This window comes from Bombina bombina, chromosome 8, assembly GCF_027579735.1.
Source record: "Bombina bombina isolate aBomBom1 chromosome 8, aBomBom1.pri, whole genome shotgun sequence".
Lineage (NCBI taxonomy): Eukaryota > Metazoa > Chordata > Amphibia > Anura > Bombinatoridae > Bombina > Bombina bombina.
Genome location: NC_069506.1, coordinates 156,019,201 through 156,039,077, shown reverse-complemented (window position 1 = coordinate 156,039,077; position 19,877 = coordinate 156,019,201). Strand labels below are relative to the sequence as shown.

The 19,877-nt window shown below is 37.3% G+C and overlaps 1 protein-coding gene across 1 annotated transcript in view; it reads left to right on the top strand.

The window, feature by feature from the left end:
* The first annotated feature begins 8,141 nt into the window (after nt 1–8,141).
* The window catches only part of LOC128638604 (cytoplasmic phosphatidylinositol transfer protein 1), a 340,423-nt gene continuing 328,687 nt past the window's right edge, over nt 8,142–19,877 (top strand). The window contains exon 1 of the mRNA XM_053690660.1: nt 8,142–8,416. Coding sequence (XP_053546635.1) covers nt 8,300–8,416 — 117 coding nt within the window. The 5' untranslated portion in view covers nt 8,142–8,299. The remainder of the gene's footprint in view (nt 8,417–19,877) is intronic.

Genomic DNA, 19,877 nt, shown 5'->3' with positions numbered 1-19,877 from the left:
ATCCGCCAACTCCAACATCGCAAACTACCTATTAAAACTATTAACCCCTAATCTGCCATTAACCCACAACGCAAACTACCTATTAAAGTTTTAACCCCTAAACTGCCAAAGCCCACAACGCAATAGCCTATCAAAGTATTAACCCCTAAACCACCAAAGCCCACAACGCAAAAAACCTATCTAAGTATTAACCCCTAAATCGCCAAAGCCCACAACGCAATAAACCTAATACCCCCTAACTTAACCCCCTCTAAATGAACCCAAATTACCTAAATTACAAAATACTGAAGTTACTATTAAAATAAAAAAAAACTAACACTACTTTAAAAATAAAAATAAACTAAGTATAAATTAAAGGGACAGCCTAGTCAAAATTAAAATTCTGGTGTAGACTGTTCCTTTAAGATACAATTACAGAAAAAAAAAATCTAACATTACATAAAATAAAAAACAAAATTACCAAATTTTAAAAAAATATACCTAATCCCTATGAAAATAAATATCTCCCCCAAAATAAAAACACCGCCTACTCTAAGAATAAACTACCAGTAGCCCTTAAAATGGCTTTTTGCAGGGCATTGCCCCAAGATAATCAGCTCTTGGGGCATTTAGCTATTTTACTGCCCACCTTACTCTAAATAAATAAAAAAAAAAAAAACTAAGTCTAACCCCTAGGTTGATGCTCACCATTCCCGCAGTCCGGCGGAGAAGGTCCTGTCCCATGCGGTGAAGTCTTCTTCCAAGAGGCGACCTCTTCTTCCAGGAACAATCCGGCGGCGAAGCGGAGGGCCGAGATGGAGACCCGGCGACCCTGGAACTGAAGACTGATGACCCTGGAACTGAAGACCGGCGACCACGGAGCCATGGAGCGTGGAGGATCCTCTTCATACGATCGCCGCCGTACACTAAATAGAGAATTCAAGTTACGGAATTAAAAATGGCGTCCCTTGAATTCCTATTGGCCGATTTGATTCTTCAAATTCAAATCAGCCAATAGGATGAAAGCTACTCAAATCCTATTGGCTGTTCAAATCAGCCAATAGGATGAGAACTACTGAAATTCTTTTGGCTATTCAAGTCAGCCAATAGAATTTCAGTAGCTCTCATCCCATTGGCTGATTTAAACAGCCAATAGGATTTGAGTAGCTTTCATCCTATTTGCTGATTTGAATTTGAAGACGTCATTTTTAATCGCGTACCTTGAATTCTCTATCCAGTGTATGGCGGCGATCGTACGAAGAGGATCCTCCACACTCCATGGCTCTGCGGTCGCTGGTCTTCAGTTCCAGGGTCGTCGGTCTTCATCTCCGCCCTCCGCTCTGCGCCGCATTGCTCCTGGAAGAAGAGGTCGCCGCTTGGAAGAAGATTTCACCGCATGAGACAGGACCTTCTCCACGGGACTTCAGGAATGGTGAGTATCAACCTGGGGGTTAGACTTAGGTTATTTTTTAATTTAGATTAGGGTGGGCAGTAAAAAGAGCTAAATGCCCTTTTAAGGGCAATGTCCAACAAATGCCCTTTTCAGGGCAATAGGTAGTTTAGGTTTTTTAGCGTTAGGTTCTTTTATTTTGGGGGGTATGGTGGGTGGGGGGGGTTTACTGTTAGTGGGAACTTTGTGTATTTTGTTGTAAAAGAGCTGATTATCTTGGGGCAATGCCCTGCAAAAAAACCTTTTAAGGGCTACTGGTAGTTTATTCTTAGAGTAGGGGGTGTTTTTATTTGGGGGGGGGATTTTTTTATTTTCATAGGAATTAGAATAATTTTTTAAAATTTGGTAATTTTGTTTTTTATTTTATGTAATCTTAGATTTTTTTAGTTTGTGTAATTGTAGCTTAAAGGGATAGTCTACTTCAGAATTTTAATTTTGACTAGACTGTCCCTTTAATTTATACTTAGTTTATTTTTATTTTTAAAGTAGTGTTAGGTTTTTTTTATTTTAATAGTAAGTTTAGTATTTTGTAATTTAGGTAACTTGGGTTAATTTAGGGGGTGTTAAATTAGGGGGTATTAGGTTTATTGCGTTGTGGGCTTTGGCAGTTTAGGGGTTAATACTTTGATAAGTTTATTGCGTTGTGAGTTAATGGCGGATTAGGGGTTAATAGTTTAATTAGGCATATTGCGTTGTGGGGGGTTGTCTGTTAAGGGGTTAATACATTTATTATTAGTTGTGAGGGGGGGATTGCGGATATAGGGGTTTTACGTGTCGGCCTTATTTTTGGGAGGCGTGTTAGACTTTTTAGGGAGATTATATATTTTTTTTACTTTTCTTAGGCGCCGGCAGTTTCTAAAGTGCCGTAAATCACTAGCGACTCCAGAAATTTGTATTTACGCTTATTTCTGGACATCGCTAGTTTATCAGACTTACGGCACTTTATGAGCTTCCTGCAGGGTTTATTGGATACCCCGATTTGCAAGGTGAAATTACGGGCGGCGCGGGATGCAGCACTTGCGCTGAAGCCTGCGCCGTATATGTAATCTTGCTCCTGATCTCTATAGAGTACAATGGGTTATACTGAAAAGCTCAATGACTTTGAACATGGCACTATAGTATGTCACATTAGTCACAAGTCAGTTCATGAAAATGTTTGCCCTACTAGATCTGCCCCAGTCAACTGTAAGTGCTATTATTGTGAGGTTTCCTGTTCCAGCATGGCTGTTCCACTCTGCACAAAGCTAGGTTTATTAGGACATGGTTTGATGAGTTTGGGGCAGAGTATCTTGAGTGGCCTGCATAGAGCTCTGACTTCAACCTCACTGAACACATTTGAAATGAATTGGAGCACTAACTGTGATTAAGACCTCATCCAACATCAATTGCTGACCTCACAAATGCATTTTTAGCTGAGTGAGCACAAATTTCCACAGACACACTCCGAAAACTTGAGGAAAGCCTTTCCAGAAGAGTTGCGGCTGTTATAGCTGTAAAGAGGGAGGGGGGGGGGGCAACTCCATATCAATGCCGATAGTTTTGGAATGAGCTGTCCAAAAAGCCCAAATAGGTATGATGGTCAGGTGCCCACATAATAGAATCATGTCCCTCTTTGCAATGTTAGTATTCCATATGCCATAAAATCCATCTTCTACTTGTTTCATTCATCAACCAAGCAGCGGTAAGCTGTGATGTCAATCAATGAGGGCAAACCTGGGTTAGGCAATGGTTTCTTTAACCCACACAATCATAACTCACTGGTTTTTGTGAAAAGGAAAGTCAAAATTAAACTTGCATGATTCAGATAGAGCATGTAATTTAAGACACTTTTAAATTAATTTCTATTTTCAAATGTGCTTCGTTCTCTTTATATCCCTTGTTGAAAAAGAATACACACATATCCTACACTAGTGGCAGCTAGTTGCTGATTGGTGACTGCACACACTTGTCCTTATGATTGGCTAACTAGATGTGTTCAGCTACCTTCCAGTAGTGGAATGCTGTTCATTCAGCAAATGATAACAAGACAATGAAACACTATTGTAGAAGTAAATGTTCTATCCAAATCATGAAAGAAAATGTTGGGGTTCTCTGTCTCCTTAATCACTTTGCACCCTAAATATACATCAATTCACAAATATCTATATATCTGTTTATCTTATTATCTATCTCTCAATCCATATAATTCTATGAAGTGATATTCATACATGCAGAAACCCTGTATTGTTAGACATAGATAAAAGCATATGTGAGAGTTAGTTGAAGAATAATCCATGGAAGTAGCACTACACTGTATGGATTAAAAGCAAAAGTTAGTGATTTTTGTTTTACTTTTAAAAATTAACTGATCTATGTTAAAATAAAATCAACATTAAAATATTTTACCATTTCTTGTAAAGGTTAACAAGCAATTTGTTTTCTATTGCATACTGAAAAAATAGTTTTACTGATTATAACAAAAGGAGTCAGAAAGTACAAATACTAAAACAGAGGGTACGTAAAACTATTTTCTAAGTAATTTAGGGCAGATCAAAAAGCAAGAGGCCCTAGGGAGTAAATTTGTTACAACAGACTGGATGACTCAGTATATTGCACCTAAAGTGTCTGTTGTATACAAGATTGTTATCTTTTGATATACATCCTTTTATATTAGAAAAAAAAAATGGTATAAAGTAAAAATGTGAGAGTGTATCAACAAATCCATTTTTTTGTATTAAAAACAGTGTTGAATTTGTACACGTTCAGCAATAACTATAAATAAAATAAGTGTGAATGTAACATTTTCAAGTAGGAGCAGGGATTAGTGTTTAATTGGTGCAATAGTAAAACTGTTCATATTAGAAATTTTAATAGATTCTATAATAGTTGCAAAAATAATATATGGCTGACTAACTGGAAATTGCTATAGTCTGGAGTCTGTTAAGAAGAGCAGGATAAATAAATAACATACATTTTTGTCTTACTGTAGTTCACCATATGCAGTATGAGTACTGCATTAGCTTAGTATATCTTACATATACAGTAATTTGTCAAACATTTCATAACATTTAAAGTGGAACTGAAAGTGCTGTATAGTGTTTAGGGGGAAGCCACTGCATTTACTAGGCGCCATTAGAAAAGGATTACTACAGTTTGTGCCCCACACAGTCACTCACCTACACAGTAATGCACTAAAACATTATATAAACTATGTTTCATTTATGAATTTCTGCTTAATAAACTTTATTAACTGCCTGACTGGATTCTGCATTTGCAATTGCAAATTATCTTAGACGTTTCACAAAAGAGGATGTACACTCAAATGCATCGCAAGCAGAGAAAAGCTTTTGTGAAGGGGGGACGACATAGCTGTAAATAAAGTGTGAGATTAGCAGGGGACTTTAGTGCTCTTTCCAGCCAGTGATTAGGGAGTGAGCAACGAGTTAACATTTTTGTGTGTGTGGTGGGAGGTGGAGTTTTTCACTTCCATGCAAAGGTGTGCCTGAAGCAGTGCTGACTGAGACACAGCGCACAGTGCAAGGTGAGGGGAGCACAAGGCTGCGCTTGGCAAAGTTTTCCTTGAGTGCTGCAGTAGTGCTGGGCCCAGGATGCTGGTGAAGGAGTATCGGATCTGCATGCCCTTGACAGTGGATGAGGTAAGATACACCATCTCCTTTCTGAATGTCTTTGCTTGGAGCTTTATAAAAAAAAAGCTTCTTTCAACATAGTGTGTTAGAGATGCCAGAGAGCTGCAAAAAAGCCATCTGCTTTTTGTCTTCTGTATTCTTGTGCCCTAAATAATCAGGTCATAAATACACAGAAATGCAGTAACCAGCTGCTTTTATGTTCTGGTGAAGAGGCATTTAATACGCAGCCTGAATAACACATACTGCACTTGAATGCAAGCAAGAGTGTGTCTACGTCAATGCATCCTGCCTGCTAGTGCCATGCTATGCCAGTCTTCTGAGATACTAAAATACGTTTAGTTTATATGTTACATATGCAGTGCTTTGCAAACATTTCATAATATGTAAAGGTAGTCAGAAAGCACTGCAGGGTGCAGAAGGGCTGGGCAGTGGGCACTGTACCAGTAGTGTTTATATAGGTGTCAGTTGGCAACGATTTATACAGTCAATGTGTGACACTACACACCATGTCCTTGCAGATCCATTATGTTGTTTTTAGCAAACAAGTTACAAATATTAATGTTAATGAAAAATGATTGTCAGCTCATTTTAATTTACAAAGTGCATTGAGCTGTTGTGCTCTATATCACAAGTTTAAATGTATGCTCCTATGACTTATGTGATATAAAATACTAGTATATATTTATGCACACATCTCTTTTTTAATCTACATTTAACATCTTTCTCTTACTCAAACACAGCTTCCTTCTGGTTATTGGCAGACTTTAGCAATGGAGTTGAGTCAGTCTTTTATATAGTACAAAATGTAGTATCTCACATTTTTGCAAAAAAAGATGAAAAAATGTGTCTTGCTTGTTAGTACCTGCATGTACCCAAGCAGGTTTATTTCCCAACTTGTAATGATAGCTACCTCTTAAGGGAAATACTACTTTATAAAATAGGATTTATGTCCGCATAGCTTAAAATGAATAACTTGTCTTCTGGATTGTTTGACAATGTAACTTTACTTCTTTTTTATACAACGATGATTCATAATTCTGCAGACCTTTTTTAGTGTCAGTTTGTTAAAGTCAGGGTAGTCATAATCTTTATATTGTGACTTTTTTTTTTTTCATAAGTGGTGTGCCGGCTTTCATTTGCATCCTTTGAATGCATGTTTATATCTTGTTGGAGCTAAGTATAAATACAAAGAAATTGCAGAGCCGTAGTTGACTTATTTTCTCGTAATGTCCTTGGGTTCTGTCAAATACACATTTTCACATAATTGAAAATTATAGACCTAGATGTTTTTTAAACACATACTAAAATTACATCATAGTCTATTTATTTACTTTATAGTATAGTTTGTCATATATATATATATATATACACACACTGAAAAGATCTGATAATAGATATTGATGGAAGATGGCATAAAAAGGAAAAGAAAAAGATGGGCTATAACTTGGAATCAACTACTGGTTTAATTTTCCTTACTATCCCTCTCTTGTTCTTCATGTATAGAAATTACTCTTGAGGATTTGGCTGGAGCAACCAAATATGGCACCGTTGCCCACTTTGCCTTACTGCACAGGTCAACAATCTATGGCATATGTGCCACTTGGAGCTGGCACGGCAAGCATGCTGCATTTTTACCTGTCTTTTAGGCAGTTTGGCTGCCAAACACAGTGATATTTTTCTCCCCTTCAAAGGATGCAGGACGACAGATTAGAAATTTTAAATATTATTTTTATTATTATGGTTATTTTTTATAAAACCTTATTTATGATTGGTCTCTTTGTAGTATTATTTTTGCATAGTACTTATAAAAGGTTGCCAGCTCTTGTCTTTGAATGGTATATCTGCATTTCCACTGTTAATGTTCATACAGTCCACTATACATATTTGGGTTTGTTTACAAAATACCTTTATTCAGAAGAAAGTGCCTTGTTTTCTCAGGACTGGAGTGGTCTTTTTGATTGGCTAAGATAGGGGTTGACAAATCTGTTTAAAATTTAGGAGCCAGTAAGAATATTTAGGAGCCAGACATGCTTTTAGGACGGTGCTCGACAAACCCAGGAGCCAGGGGAGCCACTGGTCCCTAGACTTTCACCCCTGGCTCCTAACTTTTTGGGTTAGTTCCCATATATCTATATACATATACCACTGTTTGGCTCCTAAAAATATGTCTGGCTCCTAAATATTCTTACCGGCTCCTACATTTTAAACATATTTGTCAACCTCTGTTTTAGGAGCCAGACAGTGGTATTTGCATATAGATATATGAATAACCCAAAAAGTTAGGAGCCAGGGGTAAAATTCTAGTAGACAGTGGCTCCCTGGCTCCTGTGTTTGTCAAGCCCTGGTGGTAAGGACACAAAAGCCAAAATTAAACTTCAATAATTTATATAGAGCATGCAAATAAAAAACAAACTTTCAATTTTCTTACATAATTAAAAATGTGCACAATCTTTTTATATGCACACTTTCTGAGGCATTACCTCCTACTAAGCACAGTGTATACATGTATGCATTTGTGATGGATGATAGCAGTCACATGATACAGTGGGCTCAGAAAATATAAATTACTTTGACATTTGTCAGAAATTTCTCATTTGAAATTTTAAGGGAAGCTCCCTGGTTTGATGAGATTTTGTAAGATGCCACACCAGTATTACGAGGCCCCTCAGTGATTATTTTAAAGGCAATTTCTACCTTGGTAATTGTTAATCTCATTACGAGGAGTTCTCGAAAATGCTTTATGTTAAAGGAACAAACTACACCAATAATGCACTTTCTGGTTTGAATCCCTTGTTCCTTGATTAGTGCTTCCAAGTATCACTAATTTTTTTAATTGCAGGCAAATTCTTGTATGCTTTTCAGTGTTTACCATTTTTAAATGGCTGTCAGACTCCTCCTATTTACTGGATCATCATGTCCTAAAGGGTTGTGGTTTCAAATTGATTGCGAGTCGTGCACATTGATTCTTGTTAGTAAACGGAAAGTAACACATGCGTAGTGTTTTAAATTTAGCCCGTTCCTGCAAAATGTCTCCTGCTCTGCTTTTTTGTGAGCGCAGAGCACCGCTTGTATAGTGCTTGCGCAAAGCAAGCACCCTCAAGCATGGGAGCGAGTGATAGGGAACAACCCCAACCCCTTAGGACATGATGACACAGTAGATAAGAGGAGTCTGGCGGCCAACACAAGACAGTAAAACACACAAGAATTGACCTGCAATGAAAAAAAATGAGTGATACTTGGAAGCATGCTCTACTTACTAATCAGGGGACAAGGAAATATAATAATAATGGATACTTGCATAGCTCACAACCTTGGACTTAACCGACTCGCGGCGCTGATAAGAGGTGTTATTACCGAACCAGTAAGTGTATTATTGGTGTAGATTGTCCCTTTAAGGAGAGATACTTACTTTACAATATAATCCTCAGTAAAAATAAGTCGATTTCTCTCCATGTCAGCAAGTTTTTGAGAATCGTGCCCTATTTGTTATTGTATTGTCTTTTTTTATGTATTTGTTGATTATGCAATTTTGCTGTATTTAATAGACCTTTAAGGGAAGCTCTTCCTTTTCAAAGACACAAATATGTTAAAGTTAAAGGGACAGTCAACACCAGAATTGTTGTTATTTTAAAGGTAGATAATCCCTTAATTACCCATTCCCCAGTTTTGCATAACCAACACAGTTATAATAATACATGTTTTACCTCTGTAATTACCCTGTATCTAAGCCTCAGCAGACTGCCCCCTTATTTCAGTTCTTTTGACAGACATGCATTTTAGCCAATCAGTGCTCACTCCTAGGTAACTTCACGTGCGTGAGCTCAACGTTATCTATATGAAACACGTAAACTAATGCCCTCTAGTGGTGAAAAACGATCAAAATGCATTTAGATTAGAGGCGGCCTTCAATGTCTAAGAAATTAGCATATGAACCTCCTAGGCTTAGCTTTCAACTAAAAATACCAAGAGAACAAAGCAAAATTGGTGATAAAAGTAAATTGGAAAGTTGTTTAAAATTACATGCCCTATCTGAATCATGAAAGTTTTTTTTTGGACTTGACTGTCTCTTTAAAGTCAATCCTAGCGTTTTTGAAACGCTAGGATTGACCATTGAAACAAATAAAGGGGACTTTCATTCATGAAGTATAAAATACTTCATACAGAAAGCTCCTTTATTTGTTTCAAGCATTCGCCGCACTGAGCTGCTCTGGCAGCCCACAACAGAACTCAGTTTTGCTTCAGAGGTGACGTTTTCACCTCTTGGCCAATAGCCGTGTAGGAAATCCAGCTTGGCGTCGTGTGGCTCTGGATTTCCCGCACGGCTATTTGCTAAGAGGTGGAAACGTCACCTCTTGGCAAAACTGCGTTCAGCCTTGGGCTGCCTGTGCAGCTCAGTGCGGCAAACACTTGGAACAAATAAAGGAGCTTTCTACATAAAGTACTGTATTTTATACTTCATGAATGAAAGTCCCATTTATTTGTTCCAATGGTCAATCATAGCGTTAATTGAGTTCTAAGGCTTTAATATGCTAATGAGTACTGAAACCAAGACTTAGCAACACTTTTCGTGTTTGAATGAAAAAGGTAAACTGTTGCATTAAACATTTTTTGTAATTTGAACTTTCACTAATGAAAGCCCTGTTTTTAAAAATACTATTAAAAACAAGGGCACTTTCATTCATGAAAGTTTACATTGAAGCTGTTCTTTAAAATACTTCCCTTTTATTCCTAGCAAGTGTGGAACACCGGAGCAGCGATTCCCCCGCCTCGAGGTAGGGTCTTCTTACGTCAAAAATGAAGAATCCGGCTTCCTCCAATAATGGCTTCCACCCTGAGTAAGCATTGCCTGAGGCCACGCCGTGATTGGAGGAAGCCGGATTCGTCATTGCTGATGTAAGAAGAGACTACCTGGAGGCGGAGAAATTGCTTCTCCGGTGTTCCACGCTTGCTAGGAATAAAAGGTAAGTATTTTAAAAGAACAGCTTCAATGTAAACTTTCATGAATGAAAGTGCCCTTGTTTTTAATAGTATTTTTAAAAACAGGGCTTTCATTCGTGAAAGTTGACATTCACTTTAAATTACAAAAAATGTTTAATGCAACAGTTTACCTTTTTTATTCAAACACGAAAAGTGTTGCAAAGTCTTGGTTTCAGTACTCATTAGCATATTAAAGTGAAGGTAAAGTTCGTTATATCTCATTATTGCATTATACAGCCCAGCCTAAATGAATGGCACTTTCATTCATCAATTTTTTTAAATTTTATTCTAAAGTCTGTTTTCGCCGTTTTTACTTACTTTATTTCAATATGTAAATTCAACCCGTTCATGTAATTTTTTTTTACTTGCTGGTCACGTTTTTCCAGCAGCCAATTGAGATTCTGGCCGTTAGGCGGCCGTCATCGGCCGTCATTCAACGTCATTGCCCTGTTTGACAATATGCGCATGCGTTCCTATTCTTTTCTCTTCCTTGGAAGAAAAGCGCTCCTGTTTTGCGCATGCCTATTGCAATTGTTGCAATACGTAGGCTTCTTTCTCCAAATGGGAACCAAGATCAGAGGCTGAAATGCCTTTATGCGCATGCGTACTTATTGTGATCCACGTAAACGAGCCTAAGAGAGACGTATTGAGCGAGTGGGACCGCTCTATACGTCAGACATCAGGAAATGGCTGATGGGAGGAGTCCGTTACACCACGGTAGGGATAATATAAATCATGTTTATTGGGGAAATAGATGATGACATGTAGAAAAGAAGTTAGCGATTAGATTATTTATGATGTTAAAAATTGAATATTGTTTATAGATAGTTCAAACTTTACCTTCACTTTAAAGCCTTAGAACTTAGAACAGGGCTTTCATTTGTGAAAGTTGACATTCACTTTAATTTAACTGTTTTTAAAGATACATAAAAAACATACATTCAATGTTAGTCACTTGATAATCACTGGAAGAGACATCAAAGAAGAGAGCAAATTGGTAGCAGTAGAAAGAAGCCCACAAGATGATGATTCTGTCTCTTATAAGATACACAGAAACCTTAAAGTGAATGTAAAGTTTTATGAATAAGTGCCCGTTTTTTAAAAATACTTTAAATAACAGGGGCACTTTCATTCATGAAACATTGCAGCATTTTGTTTTTAAAATACTTTTTTCTTTAGCAAACACAGACCGCGATGCTCCGCTCGCAGCTCCTCTGTACGTAGCACAGCAATGACGAAACCGGCTTCCTCCAATCACGGCGTGGCCTCACGAGATAAACATTCTGGGGTGCACGCCATGATTGGAGGAAGCCGGTTTCGTCATTGCTGAGGTAAGTACAAAGGAGCTGCGGGCAGAGGATTGTTGATCTACGTTTGTTAAAGAAAAAGGTAAGTATTTAAAAAAACCCCGCTGCATTGTAAAGTTTCATGAATGAAAGTGCCTCTGTTTTTAATAGTATTTTTAAAAATCGGCACTTATTCATGAAACTTTACATTCACTTTAACCCCTTAATGACAACTGACGTACCAGGTACGTCATGCATTAACAATCAGTTAATGACAATGGACGTACCTGGTACGTCAGTTGTCTAACAGAGTGCTGGAAGTGATCACAATCACTTCCAGCAGCTCTGAGGGTATTGCAGTGATGCCTCGATATGGAGGCATCCTGCAATACCCCTTTACAAGACTCCGATGCAGAGAGAGCCACTCTGTGGCCCTCTCTGCACCGGTAGTGATGGTGCCGATGGTGCCTCTGACCGGTGGGAGGAGGGAGCGTGTGCGCGCGCGTGCACGATGCGCGCGCGCACGTGCACGGGTGTGCGTGGGCACGCGTGCACATGCGCACATTAGCCACACTGACACCAATGAAAAAATAAGGGGAAAAAAAGTTATTTTATTTTTTTTATATTTAAAAGGATCTGTGAGGGGGAGGGGGTGGGGGTATTGTGGGGGGGCTGCTACACTACAGAAATAAATAAACACAAATAACAGTTATAAATACAATTAAAATAAGTTTGGTTTGTGGGGCCAAACTGGGTACTGGCAGACAGCTGCCAGTACCCAAGATGGCGGTAATTAGGTAGGGGAGAGGGTTAGAGAGCTGGAGGGGGGGATCAGGGAGGTTGGTGCTAAGGCAGGGGTCCATCACAACTAAAATATTTTATAATTTTTATTTAAAAAAAAAAAACTCTTTTATTTAGTACTGGCAGACTTTCTGCCAGTACTTAAGATGGCGGTAACAATTGTGGGGTGGGGGAGGGAAGAGAGCTATTTGGGAGGGATCAGGGGGTGGGATGTGTCAGGTGGGAGGCTGATCTCTAAAATTAACCCTGCAAGCTCCCTACAAGCTACCTAATTTAACCCCTTCACTGCTGGGCATAATTCACGTGTTGTGCGCAGCAGCATTTAGCGGCCTTCTAATTACCAAAAAGCAACGCCAAAGCCATATAAATCTGCTATTTCTGAACAAAGGGGATCCCAGAGAAGCTTTTACAACAATTTCTGCCATAATTGCACAAGCTGTTTGTAAATAATTTCAGTGAGAAACCTAAAATTGTGAAAAATGTAAAGTTTTTTTTTTTATTTGCTCGCATTTGGCGGTGAAATGGTGGCATAAAATATACCAAAATGGGCCTAGATCAATACTTGGGGTTGTCTACTACACTACACTAAAGCTAAAATTAACACTACAAGCTCCCTACAAGCTCCCTAATTAACTCCTTCACTCCTGGGCATAAAACATGTGTGGTGCGCAGCGGCATTTAGCGGCCTTCTAATTACCAAAAAGCAACCACAAAGCCATATAAGTCTGTTATTTCTGAAAAAGGGGATCCCAGAGAAGCATTTACAACCATTTGTGCCATAATTGCAGAAGCTGTTTGTAAATAATTTCAGTGGGAAACCTAAAGTTTGTGACAAAATGTGTGAAAAAGTGAACTTTTTTTTTTTATCGCATTTGGCGGTGAAATGGTGGCATGAAATATACCAAAATGGGCCTAGATCAATACTTTGGGATGTCTTCTAAAACAAAATATATACATGTCAAGGGATATTCAGATATTCCTGACAGATATCAGGGTTCCAAAGTAACTAGCGCTAATTTTGAAAAAAAGTGGTTTGGAAATAGCAAAGTGCTACTTGTATTTATTGCCCCATAAATTGCAAAAAAAGCAAAGAACATGTAAACATTGGGTATTTCTAAACTCAGGACAAAATTTAAAAACTATTTAGCATGGGTGTTTTTTGGTGATTGTAGATGTGTAACAGATTTTGGGGGTCAAAGTTAGAAAAAGTGTGTTATTTTTCCATTTTTTCCTCATATTTTATCATTTTTTTTTTAGTAAATTATAAGATATGATGAAAATAATGGTATCTTTAGAAAGTCCATTTAATGACGAGAAAAACGGTATATAATATGTGTGGGTACAGTAAACGAGTAAGAGGAAAATTACAGCTAAACGCGAACACTGCAGAAATGTAAAAATAGCCATTGTCATTAAGGGTAAGAAAATTGAAAAATGGTCCGGTCATTAAGGGGTTAAATAAATATTTTAGTGTGAAGTAAAAACATTAAAGGGATAGTAAACCCATTTTTTTTCTTTCGTGATTCAGATAGAGCATGCAATTGTAAGCAACTTTCTAATTTACTCTGATTATCACATTTTCTTCCTTCTCTTGCTATCTTTATTTAAAAATCAGAAATGTATGTTTAAGAGGCCGGCCCATTTTTGGTTGAGAACCTAAGTTGCCTTTGCTAATTGTTTAGTTACATTTAGCCACCAATTTTTTCATGATTCTGATAGAGCATGTGTGACAACTTTCTAATATACGTCTCTTATTACGTTTTTTTAATTATCTTGGTATCTTTTGTTGAAAAGCAGGGACATATGCCTAGAAACCTGCATATTTCTGGAGCCCAAGATGGCAGCAGTTTTGCAAGAATGTTATCCATTTGCAAGAACACTAGGGGGCAGCACTATTTCCTACCATGTAGTGCTCCAGATGCCAACCTAGGTATCTCTTTTACACAGAATATCATGTGAACAAAGCAAATTTGAAGCCAATTTGAAAGTTTTTTTTTAAATGGTACCCTCTGTCTGAGTGATAAAATAACATTTTTGGGTTTTATATTGCTTTACTCTTCACTTGTCTCTGAAAACAGACATCACACATCAAAGTAGCTTGCAAAATGCACCAAAGTCATAGGTAGCAATGAGAGTGACACATGATAATTCTGGGACATAAGGGACATTAAACTCAAAATGTAATTCCCCATAAATTAATTAATGAAAATTAAAAAAGAACAAAAAAACCCTCAAAAAACTTTGCAGTATGCATGCATTTTTTGCTTGCTTTTTCTATAAAATAACTTACTTTTGTTTTCATTTTTTTGTCTCACTTTTGTTAAATTATGTTACCTAATATGATGCAAAATGCTGTAAATTGCCTAAACCAGCTGCATACTACAAATGAATTGTTTAGGGCAGAGCATAAAACCATTACTTTTAGCCTTAAAGGGACAGTCTACACACTTTCTTTGTTCGGCTGTTTTGATATGGCTGCCAAACTCCTCCTCCCACCTTCTTTCTCATTCCTGTGGGCCTGGTAGAAACCGCTTCCGGCAGTGCAAAACTATGGGCGCGTGTCATGGATTTTACAAGTGAGAACCTTTTGATTGGACGTAGCTCACACATAGACGTGCCCACTGATTGTATGGGAGGAGTTGTGTAGCCATCTTACTATGGCCGAATGACAAAGTGTTTGAATAAAAAAACTGTTTCGTTTTGAAAGGGATTAAGTGTCAGTGGATGCGGTGTGGTGTCTCTGGTACAACAAACAAAACTGGGTAATATTTAATCGCGTGTGGACTGTCCCTTTAAGCAAATACATTAAATTTGCATAATAAAAAAATGCACGCTAACAAGACAATGTAATAGCACTTAGCCTGAACTTCAAATGAGTAGTAATTTTTTTTCTGACAATTTTCAGTTATGTCTATTTTTACTCCCACTGTATCATGTGACAGCCATCAGCCAATCACAAATGCATATACGTATATTCTGTGAATTTTTGCACATGCTCAGCAGGAGCCGGTGACTCAAAAAGTGTTAATATAAAAAGTGTGCACATTTTGTTAATGGAAGTAAATTGGAAAGTTGTTTAAAATTCCTGCTCTATCTGAATCATGAAAGTTTAATTTTGACTTGAATGTCCCTTTAATTGGCCACAATCAAGTGTGATAAGATAAACATACTCAGGGCAAGATTTATCATAAGGTGAATGCCTCAGTTGGTTGCAGACTCGTGCATTTGAGCCTGCAACTAATATTTATGCATTCAAATTTTGACTGGAATGTTGATTCTGTGTAAAAATTGTGCTTTTTCCACACTCCCTAGGGAAGCAAAAGTTCTGTAACTTGTGTTTTCAGAATGCCACAGAATGCCTAAACTAGCTATTTCATTTGCAGGTTACAGGATTCACCTTTTGTTTTTTTATATAACAGCAAGAGTTGTTTATTGTTTTTAGCATTTTGTTTATTGGAGTGGTAGGGCCTGTGAATAGTTTATATATCAACACTGCATGCCGACAGACTCTGCATGAGTAACTATTCCGACCATAGGGGCCGATTTATCAATGTCTGTCCGACATGATACGCTGTAGCGTATCATGTCCGACAGATATCGCTGAATGCTGACAGCATACACTGTTGGCATTTATCATTGCACAAGCAGTTCACCCGAACTGCTCGTGCAATGCCGCCCCCCTGCAGATTCGTGGCCAATCCGCTGCTAGCAGGGAGTGTCAATCAGCCCGATCGTATTGGATTGGGGTGGATTGAAGACCGCAGCCTCAGAGATAGCGGACCAGTTATGGAGCAGCGGTCTTTAGACTGCTGCTTCATAACTGCTGTTTCTGGCGAGCCCGAAGGCTCGCGCGGAAACAGGGGCATCAAACTCCATTCGGAGCTTGATAATTCGACCCCATAGAGTGAAGGACTTCATTTTATTTTTTGATTGAAGCACTGGTTAAAATGTTTTATTAACTGGGATAAACCATCTTTAGAGAAGGGCAGCACTCTACGGGCTCCATTTAATAAGCTACAAGAAGCCTGCATCCAATAGTTAAGAAGCAAGTGATCTTTGTCGTTAAGTAGATGAAAACGTGTAATAGCATATTTATGCAATATCTATATTGAATACAAGTTTTAACTATGTATTTACTATAAATATTTCACATTCCATTGTTCTGCACATAGCAGAATATTTTCTAAGTATTTATAAATAGATATTCCTATATTATACTTCTATATAATCATGTTTATATATAGGTATATATATATATATATATATATATATATATATATACTGTATATTGTACTAACATGCCATCAAATATATGTAGAAATATTTATTTATGAATAAATAGAACATATTCTGTGATAAGCAGAACATTGGAATGTAAAATATTCATATTTTCTTGTCCGGTTAGCGGAAATAAGGATATGCGATTGGGGTTTGCGTGAGAGTGGGGTAACACGTGAACGCACACGTGATATTCTAACTTCAGATTTTTGTTCTCGTTGGGTTACCGCTAGAGCGAAAACAGTTTACTTTCAAATCACAATACGAGCGCAACCCGACCAGCGCAAAAATCTTAATTCTAGTGCAATTAACGCTCAAGCGGGAGCATTCATTTGCGCTCCATTCGTAATCTAGCCCTTTGTGTGCTGGTATTTGCTTTACATGTAAATATATTTTACTTATCTGTGGATAATGCAAACAAATGTTAGTTTTCCCATGTATTTACGGTATCCATAACGCCCTCCACCTGGGTATTTCGACATGTCCTCTGGTAAAGGATGTTTTGTTAAGTAGATATTTTCATGTATATCAGTGTGTTTGTTTTTATTTGTTTTTACTGGGAGTCTTTGTGTTTGTTTACACTCCCTGTGGTGCTCGGGCAACTTCCTTGGCTGAAACATGCATGAAATGCTCTTTGATGTAAGAAAATGGGTTTATTTTTATGAGCAGTAATTATTTAATATGGATTGTTAAAGCACTGTTTTTTTAAGTAACTGTGTGTTTTTTTTGTTTTGTTTTGTTTGCTGCAACATTCAAATAGCATATTTTTGTTCTTTGTGACATGCAAAAAAGTGTAACTAACTTTTGTTCATCACATCTAGTCTATATAAAATATATATACCTCTGAAAAAATTGTCTTAACAATTAAAAAAACAACACAGTAGGTCACAGCCACCTAATGTGCGACATCTGCCTTATACAAGAGGGAGAACGTCAGAGAAAAACAGACTCTTGTTTACAGGAGTGTCCTTACCTGCGTACAGTGCAAAGTGGCTTATGTAGTAGGAGAGAGTACATTTTATAAGGAACTTTTTATGTTCTATTAGAAATTAACTGTTACATTCTATTATAAGCCTAAACCTTAGTGGTGTGATGCATTTCTACTAAACACTGTTATGCATCTAGACGAGCTTAGACCTCCACATCACTGGGAGATTAACGATTTAAAAATTGCTGTATATATATACATACACACAGTGTCGTCCAAAAGTCTAAATCCACTGCCCTGGTATGCTTTTATTTCAGCATTTCTGATGAATACATTTTCTTTAACAAAGTATACAGTATTTTATAAACAAAAATATATACCAGCATTTACCTTAAAGGGACACTCAATCAAAATTAAACTTTCATTATTCAGATAGAGCATGTCATTTTAAACAACTTTCCAATTTACTTCCATTAACAAAATGTGCACAGTCTTTTTATATTTAAACTTTTTGAGTCACCAGCTCCTACTGAGCATGTGCAAGAATAAGTGTGTATGCATATGTGAATGGCTGATGGCTGTCACATGGTACGTGTATGCATTTGTGATTGGCTGATGGCTGTCACATGGTACAGGGGGAGTGGAAAAAGACTTAACTTTTAAAATTGTCAGAAAAAAAATCTACTACTCATTTGAAGTTTAGACTAAGTGCTGTTGCATTGTCTTGTTATCTTGCATTTGTTGATTATGCAAATCTACTGTGTTGACTGGTCCTTTAATTACTATTTTAACTCTGCCTAGGATTGACTGTATTAGTTTGTGCAGAATTTTACAAATCATATTATTCCAGTACTCTTTTAGAGCACCCCAGAGTGTATTAAGGAATGTTTTTCACCTTTTGCCTTTTTAGATGTTCTTCAAGGTTTTTTTAATGGGGTTGAGGTGCAGTGTTTGTGGAGAGAAAGCCATACATATCAGCATGCCTTGCTCTTCCTTGGAGTTCAGATACTACAGGCACAGCTTTGATGTATGTTTGTAATCGTTGTCCTACTGGAAAATTAATCCTCTTCCACACAACTTTAGGCCAGAAGGAATGGCATGCCTCTACAGAATACAGTGGTAGTTCTCTTTGATCAAAGTGTAGTGATTTTGTGCAAGACAACAGAATAGGCGAAACATTCCCGTGCCTGAATATTTCCTGTACCATATTTAATAGCATGTTTTATATACTGTGCTGTTATCCTCATATGCTGTCGTCTGCCCAGATTAACTCTGTTTTGCAATCACAAATTATTCTGAATTGTCAATGAACAGAGTGTTTAATCTACAGTGAAATTGCTGTATGGCTTGTCAAATGCTAAAAGTTTAGATTTATTTATTTTTTATAAAAAAAATTTTGACAAATAATTACTAAGAGACCACTACTATCTCATGAAAACCACACTGTGCCAGTCATCTTTTAAGGGTTTTGTTTGCTGTGATAGGACATTCCTGGTTCAGCTGGGCTTGAATTGTAGATGCCGATTTTGTTCTTTTCCATAATGTTAACTTGATATACTGGTCTTCTGATGGTGTGGTAACTTTAGGTCTGCCTGGTCTTGCTATGAGTTAAATTATTAGGCTTTGGAAAATATTGTCAGTCTGCATTGTACTGCCCCCTTATAAATATTCAATTTGGGTGGAATTTGGAGCTTGGAACATTTTTCAGCACTCAAGAGAATACCTTGTCTTCAAATTGCCTTGCTAAGTTCCTTTGACATGATCACAAAAGGCAAATACAACTCACACCTGTGCTAGCATGGTACCCTTTGAATGAAGTATATAGTTTTGCAACCATTTTGCCAACATATACTCATATTATGTGTAAATGAGATATTATAATAGTGTTCTCCACAGAAGATGTTGTCAGTCGGGGGACATTATGAAGTAAATTAATTGCATAATTTTACATAAACGTATCTAATGCAATAAAAATTGAACATTTTTAATATTAGCTATTTTTAGCTTAAAGGGCCAGTAAACACCAACAATGTTATTACCTCTATAACTACCTTGTATCTAAGCTTCGGCAGACGGCCTCCTTATCTCAGATCTTTTGACAGACTGTCATTTCAGGCAATTAGTGCTGACTCTTCAATAACCCCACTTGGGTGAGCACAATGTTATCTATATGGCCCATGTGAACAAACAGTACATGTTATTAGCTATTCACGGTCAGACTGTGAGATAAGAGGTGGACTGCAGAGTCTTAAAAATCAGACTATAAGCTTACCTAGATTTAGCCTTTATCAAAAAATACCAAGAGAAAAAGGCAAATTTGATGATAAAAGTAAATAAGAAAGTTGTTTAAAATTACATGTCCTATCTGAATCATGAAATTTGGACCTTGTATGCAACTTAGTATAGCTTACCATTCCTATATTATTGATTTTACATTATTATATGTAAAATCAAAGTAACCATAGAATTAAACAGATTGTGTTAAAAAAAAGCAAACAAGCTACTTATTTTCTTGCAAAATGAGCACTTTTGTAGCTACTGCCCTCAGGGAG